This window comes from Gavia stellata, chromosome 8, assembly GCF_030936135.1.
Source record: "Gavia stellata isolate bGavSte3 chromosome 8, bGavSte3.hap2, whole genome shotgun sequence".
NCBI lineage: Eukaryota > Metazoa > Chordata > Aves > Gaviiformes > Gaviidae > Gavia > Gavia stellata.
The window spans coordinates 3,015,854-3,023,293 of record NC_082601.1 but is presented as its reverse complement, the minus strand read 5'-3'; the positions used below and the strand labels follow the sequence as shown (position 1 = coordinate 3,023,293).

General features: G+C 38.3%; 1 protein-coding gene across 1 annotated transcript; it reads left to right on the top strand.

The window, feature by feature from the left end:
* The first annotated feature begins 511 nt into the window (after positions 1–511).
* Positions 512–6,124, top strand: LYPD6B (LY6/PLAUR domain containing 6B). Its single transcript, XM_059820502.1, has 6 exons — positions 512–610; positions 828–899; positions 2,216–2,357; positions 3,494–3,592; positions 4,551–4,681; positions 5,960–6,124. The coding sequence occupies exons 1-6, from the start codon at positions 512–514 to the stop codon at positions 6,122–6,124; spliced, it is 708 nt and encodes a 235-aa protein (XP_059676485.1).
* Positions 6,125–7,440: the final 1,316 nt, after the last annotated feature.

The window sequence follows — 7,440 nt, the reverse complement described above, 5'->3', positions numbered from 1 at the left end:
CAGTCATGATGCACAGGTTTGTCTCTCAACAAATTAAGAAAACCCCACTATAACTAAGTCTACATTTGAAAGGTGCACCTCAAGTACGTGCTTGTGAGGCAAGTCAGGAGGGTTATAAACAGCCCGTCTTTAATGCTGCTGAATATCTCGTGCAAATATCATGGGCTTAATTGGAGAGAACTGTAACTGTGGTTTAGATTTATTTTGGATTTTGCAGTGGTGGTAAGGATTTGACCAACATTTTTGTGCTTCTTTTTCAGTAAGGAACGAACTGTGGGGGACCTGTTTACTTCATACTTTGCTAACAACCTCTAATCTGGAGGCTGAAGATTGTCTTTGCTCTTTTAGGTTACCTTGCTGCTGATTAGTGCTTCTATTTTGGTCACAGCATGTGTTGAAAGTTTGGATGTCTCTAGAGTATGAAATATATATTCATCTGATGTAGTCTGGTCCCGCCCAGGTCATTGCCTAAATAATGGTTTTGCCTTGCAAGAGAAGTAAACTCACCCTCATGGAAGGACCGAGTAGTCTCATTGCTGCACTCTTTGTCTTTCGTTTGTCTTTTATGACATTGGGGTATCACAGGAAAGAGGGAACCTGTATTTGTGCAGTAGGATAGCACGCAGTAAGGCAGAGCTGTACTGTGTAGTTCAGGTGCTTCTTTGGATATTTTGTTATAAAAACCACCACACTTCTAGGTTTCTGTCTTCATTTTCAACATGAATAAGGGTATACAGTGTTTAAGCTTATTAGTTCCTTCAGAACAGCATTATGGTGCTCAGTTGCTGTATGTTTTCCACAGATTCTTTTTCTTAATCCTTCTTTAGATCCTGGGCTATAGTCAGAAGGGATCTGGCCCATCCACAGAAAATAGTCTTGGAGGTGCACTGCAGGTAGAGGTATGCTGCAGCTTTCCCAGTATCTACCAAAATACATTCATAAAGCCATGATTTAAAAAAAAAATCTTAAGTAGGATGGCTAAACTCCCAGTGCACAAAGTTGAACTTTCTGTTGATTGGTTTGTTGGCAAAACCATCCGTCAAATAATTCCTGTCTGTATCAACTGGAAAAAAAAAAACCCAAGACAAAAACCCGACAGGAGGAAGAAGGAAATCCTTTGACTTCTCTGCCTCAGTCTTGAGTAGCATTTTCAGTTCAGTGCTAGGATTCATTCAGAGCTTCCTGCGCAGGCGCAGCGCACATCGACCTAGGCCCATGCAGGGGTGCGCAGGGAGATTTCTGAATGAATGCACTTGGCAGCTCAAAGCAACGTCTCTGGTTTGGCGGGAGCCTCCACTCAAGCTTGTTTCTCTTGCTGGGAATTTGCATGGGCGGAGTGCCATTTAAGCTGATCCTGCTTTTTAATATCTGAACTAGGTCTCCATTATCCCTGCAATTTGCCATACATGCCTGTGTGCGTGTATGTATGCGCATACATCTAAATATCAAACTGACCAAAATGTTCATTGATGAGTTCTTGTCTATAAAGCCATACCAAAGTACCAAGGGAGCCCCAAATAAATGCACAGAGCACGCCCAAAACACGTATCTCATCTCTTCAAACGTTTGACTTCGCAGTTCTCCAAAACTTCTGTACCATCACCAGGCATCTTCCTTAGCATTCCCTTCGTATGCACTTTAAAAAGAAATAAATCTGATTTACACTCATCATCTTTAATGCTGTGCCACTGATATGTGCACTTACAATTCAGATGATGTAGCTTATCTGAAGTCAATAGATATACACTGATCTATATCAGATAAGGAACTGGTGTTGGGTTCTAGGCTGTTGGTGTTAAAAATGACATTTCTCTGCATTTTGCTTTCTCTGACAGTATTGTAATCCTGTCTGTTTCAAGGATGATATGAAGGAGTTCAGTTTTGCTGTTGCCTTCTGGGAATGCTTACAAGGAATCTATAAGATTGACATTGCTTAGAAGGACAAACAGATTAAAAAAATCATGTTAACTTTTTGAAGTTTGTGGAAATGTAGGTACTCTGTACAGGATCCCGGCCAGCAGAAGGCAGTAACTGCTCAGCTTTGCATTGCTCGTCACTGCGTGCTGGCTTGCATTAGCCATCTTCACAGTATATATCTACGGACTGAATTTTCAAGGTTTCAGGAGTAGTTCATAGGAAATTTATCATTCTGCAGGCTCAGTTCTTTATGATTCCCCCTGAATAATGTGTTCCCTTTCTTTCCTAGGCCTAAGAGTTTTCCTTTTCATGTACAATAATACTCAGCATGTTATTCTACCACACGCTGGCCAGAGCCTTTCTTCCGTTCCTCATCCTTTCAGGAAATTTGGTTTCAGCTGAGAACATCAACTTTTACAATGTGAGACCTCCACTGGACCGTAAGTAGAGAGTTACGGTTTTTTTGTGTATGCAGTTGTAGCTTAACATTTTAGTTAATTGCCATATTCTTTCAGTCCTTTGTTTTTTAGGTGTTTGTCTTCTTCAGAGATGAAGGATAAAAAGTTTAAAATAAAACTTTTGCTTTTCAACCCACAGCACTTTAGTTTATTTCTAAGATAAGTTGACGGAATGAAAACAAACAGTTGCATGCATTGCTAAATTAAAGAGTACACGAGGGCAATAGTTTTCACGTTTTAAGTGCTTTTATTATATTTTCCTGTCTCTGTAATGTCTTCCTACAGAGCAAATTATGTAGTGGATTTCTCATCAATAATACAGATGGTTTTGTCTTTTATCTTGTTGGGGTTTTTGTAAGGGAAAGAATAGGTGTGCTGTATGCAATTAATTCAAACTGAAGGTAATTAAAAACCTTGTGAGACCTGTGAAGCCAGTTGTCACTAATAGCATCATTTTTTTGCCTCTTATCTAGCATCAGAAGTGTTCTATCGTTTCATTTAAGGGGAGAAGATTTTCATGATATGTATCATTAAAACAGTCAAGACAGCTAGATATAATAGGAATATATGTGCATCTAGGGAAGTGTGCATCTTAAAATATTCTATCTGTTTATATATAATGTAAATAAGATTTTATAGTAGTCCTCTTGATCCCTTTGTCAAAGGGTTCAGACTTCTTCAGAGTTGCAGGTGAAGATCTGAAGCTGGTTTTGAAGATGTATTTTTTTTCATCAAAGGAATCAAAAGCCATTTCAATGTAGATTGTGTATCTGTACAAAGATACATGCAGATGTACTGTCATGTGCATATATATAAGATGTTCTCTCTTTCCTGTTTTTCCCACCACTACTTGAATGGTATTTTGGATTGTGAGAGAATGAAAACAGGAGGAGATGTTTTAAAGTTCAGGCATAGCAAAACCAGTTAAAAATGTAAAAGCTTTCTACAAAACTTGTGTCATAGGTTTTATTTGTCTAACAGTGATGGATCATTGAAAATAAGTAAATGTATGTAATATGGTTTTGGAAGTAGGTGTGTATACAAGCACTTGAAGTATTATTTTGAATATTTTTTTTCTTAATATTTGCAAACTTAACTATATTTTAATATTTTTAAAGCCACTCCATTTCCAAACAGTTTCAAGTGCTTTACCTGTGATAATGCAGTGGATAATTACAACTGTAACAGATGGGCTGAAGATAGATGGTGTCCTGAAAGTAAGTGCATCTGTACTAAGGAGATTCTTTACAGTAGTTAAATTTGTTTCTCCCTGACTCAGCCATCTTGTAGAAGTCTAACTGAATAGGATTAACATGCCAACCCAGTGGTGCCCTCAGTTACGTCATTAGTACTACTGAGTCATATGTTTTCTGCTGAGGTGAATATTTTGACCATTTCAGAGTGCAGAGCAATAGTGAAAAAAATATTTTCATATTTATATATATGTATGTAGAAAACACTCTATATAACAGATAATAATATATTGTTAATATAGTAATTAATGTATTAATAATATATGAATAGTGTAGTAAGTAATTATATGTTTTTGTGTGTGTGTGTATATAGGTAACTACCTGCTTCCTAGGAAATAATTTTTAAGATGTTGTTTAAAAAAACTTAAGAATTGCCTTCATAGCCTTATCCCCTTCCTTTTGGATACCATCCCAAGATATAATGGTCTCTCTAGGCTGTAGGCTTGCTTGTGAGCAGCAAGACCTGAATGACTAGGCATCATACTTGCATGAGAAAATGATAGATAGATAGAAAAAATGGAAATATGTTTCCTCATTTTTCTTTGCAGTGATATGCACAGTAACAGTGGGAAAGGGGAAGAAGTGAGCTAGAGGAATGAGGAAGCGTGACTGAAACAAAGAAAAGCAAGAATGTGCTGCAGAAAAGAGTAGAGAATGGAAGATAAATGTGTAGATCATAGTGCTAATAAGTAGTTTAAATAATAGCAACCTTTCTGGAGGTTTGAAGGGTCAGTTAAGCTCTAAGATTTCATCACTAATTAATTTCTTGCTAAATGGTATTTTGATCAAGTTGAAAAATGGCTTTATACAGACAAAATAAGTAATTTTTACGGGAATATTTTGCTAAATTGTGTGAAGTTTTTAAACCCTGTAAAAGAACGCATACTTTATGCAAATAAACATTTTAAAATTTATTTTGTAGGTACTCAGTACTGTTTGACAGTTCATCTCTTCACAGACCATGGGAAGAGTACCTCAGTCACCAAAAAATGTGCTACTGGAGAAGAATGCCATTTTGTAGGCTGCCACCATCACAGAGAAAGTGGCCACACAGTAAGCACGACTCTTTGTATAAGAGCAGCGCGTTGGTTTTGAGGTTTGCACTGTACTGAAAGTACTTGTTTTTCCTGCTGAGCTGAAGAGGATGTGCCAAGATACACTCTCCAGTATTTAACAATAGAAATCAAATTTCTGCAACAGAAGCATGACTACCCCCTTCTTCCTGCTTTCCTATTTGCGCTGCTGTGTGACAGGGTGTAATAACAACTTCTAAAGAAACACCTGAGCTTTCTGGGGCATTGCTGGTGCGTCCCCAATGCATGGGCCTTGGTTTCTGAGTTCTGCGTAGGGTGCCCAGGTAGGCTATGCAGCCTGCACCAGGGCTTGCGTTGCTGCGGCTGTGTCACTGTCAGCCCTTGGGCAAGCCAGCCTGGGAGTTAGATACTTCAGTCATGTCTCCGCTTAACGTAGCGCGGCTAACAGTACACAAAGTAAGGTTGTATTTGTCCACGAAGGCCACGCTCTTGAGCAAAGACACAACTGAGTGTTTGTTCTGTGACAAAAAGCTAGAAGTATTATTCACTGCAGTAAAGTATTATCCACTAATTCCTTAAGAGTTGAGAAAAAAGTTGTATTATTTTTAACATGAAAGATTTCAGACACCAAAGACAAAGCAGACAACATCCATGTTAAATATAAAAGAATCTCTATGTTATCTGAATCGACTTTCATTGATTGCAGCAGGTTTTGGTGGACTGAGGGCATGAACTAACTATGCAGCCCACCTTCTGCTACATTTTATCTTGTAAGAGTTCTCATGCCTTTGGATTAGATAAAAAGATTCCCTCCTGAAAATCAGCTGTGTCAGTGGTTCTGGCACTAGAAGACTGAAAGAAGAAAGTCTGAAGTTCAGCATGCAAAACTACGCTGAATACAAAAGCTTGAGGGGGAAAATGAACGGAAGCAGAGTTTTTACAGTCAGAATGTTTTAGCTTACAAAGCTGAAACTTGAAACATTCAAATGCATGTTTTTAGCTCATGTGTTAGAAGGGGAAGGTGGTGGAAAGCTTTCTCTATTTTCTACAATGTTAGCAAACTTGTCAGTACAGCTAACACGGCTGTATTACATCACATCACAGTTTCCAAGCCCAGTGACAGCACTAGGTGATGACTTACTCTAGGAAGGCTGTGGTGCATGATTTGGAAGAGGAGTTGTAGCATATATGCTCTATATGTTTAGCTGTAACCTTTGCAATCAGTTGATCAATACATGTATCTCTAAAAGCCGCTGCTGAATTACCCTATGTCCAGTGATCTCCTTTTTCTCAACAGGAGTGTGTTTCTTGCTGTGAAGGCATGATTTGCAATGTAGAAATACCAACCAATCACACAAATGCAGTATTTGCTGTATTGCATGCCCGGAGAACGTCGGATGGCAGCAGGCGGACAGTCAACGTCGCAGTGCTTGTATCGGTCATGATGATCGCGTTGTCGTGATGCAGCACCCTCCCGTTACGTCTGCTTGAGAGGATCCATCTTTCTGTGGGCCATAAGGAACTGTAAGAAGATTGTTTCAGTACGTGCAAGGAGAAATCACCGATACTTCTTAATTACATAAAATGTAAGGGAACAGTGGAAAGACAAGTGTACATCATGAAATCCTTGGATATTTTAGTGAAGATACTTCATACGGCCTGCAGTATTTAAAAAAAAAAAACAAAAAAACAACCCACAACAACCCACTGGTTCGCTAGGCAGTGGGGTAAACTCAAGTCACTATAATTCACTATTTTATGATGAAAATGCACATATGCTTGGCATGGTTTTTGAACAGAGAAAAGTTGTGTCTGTAGACAATCACTTTGCCAGGTGAGTTAAAAAGGAACTTTCGATGGGCAATGTGCCAAAAGGTATCTCAATGGAAACTGTTTTTAAACTGTTTTTCATTGTGCATAAATAACATGGAGTTTCTTGTCTTGATCAACAAGTGTATTTAAGCTTATCTTTAGTTACGGTTTTCATAGAGAACATGTATGGTTTTCATAGAGAACATATGAGAGAATTTTTTTTCTGTTTTGATCAGAGCTATCATTTCTACTGGAAATAATACAAAATAATACTTTATATCTTTGTCTTGTGTAAAATGTTGTCTCACACTCAGATTTTAAAACAGTGTGAAATTATGCAGAATTTCTGATTACAAATGATGAACTGTTTGAGCACCTAAATCAGGACTCTTTCCCCCCGCCCCCCCCAAAGGGCTTATTTTCTTGCAATCGAGTCTCACCTCAGCTGAATCTTTGTCTTTGTGATATTGTCCAAAGGGGTGGTAATACTGTGACTTTGAAATTGCAGCTATGGTCAAGCAGCTATGTTATCATAAAAATTGTAAGTGGGCCCTTGCTATAAATAAGGAGAGAAGTCTACTGTGTTCTCTCTTGATTTGCAGAAGTTTCTCCCATAAATGTTACTGTCCTTGGTGGATCTTCAACTTGTAAGTCAGCACTGTTGGATATCCCAGACCTCTGGACATCATTGTTATGTAGCTTTGCCACCCCCATTTGAAAAGCTGGAGCCATGATTCTATTTTTCATTACAATATTGGGGGGTTTAATGTGATTTATTTGCATAGTTTGACTATTTGACTCCTTATCATTTAGATGACTGTTCATCAAGTAGATGAACAGCTGCAAATTTGACAAATAATGGAGTTTAGATTACAGTTAGATGTACTAAGACCTTCTTTGTTTTCCTTTCTAAACCTTGTGATGCACACGAGCATAAATAAGTTGCTTGTGTGAACTTTCGCCCCT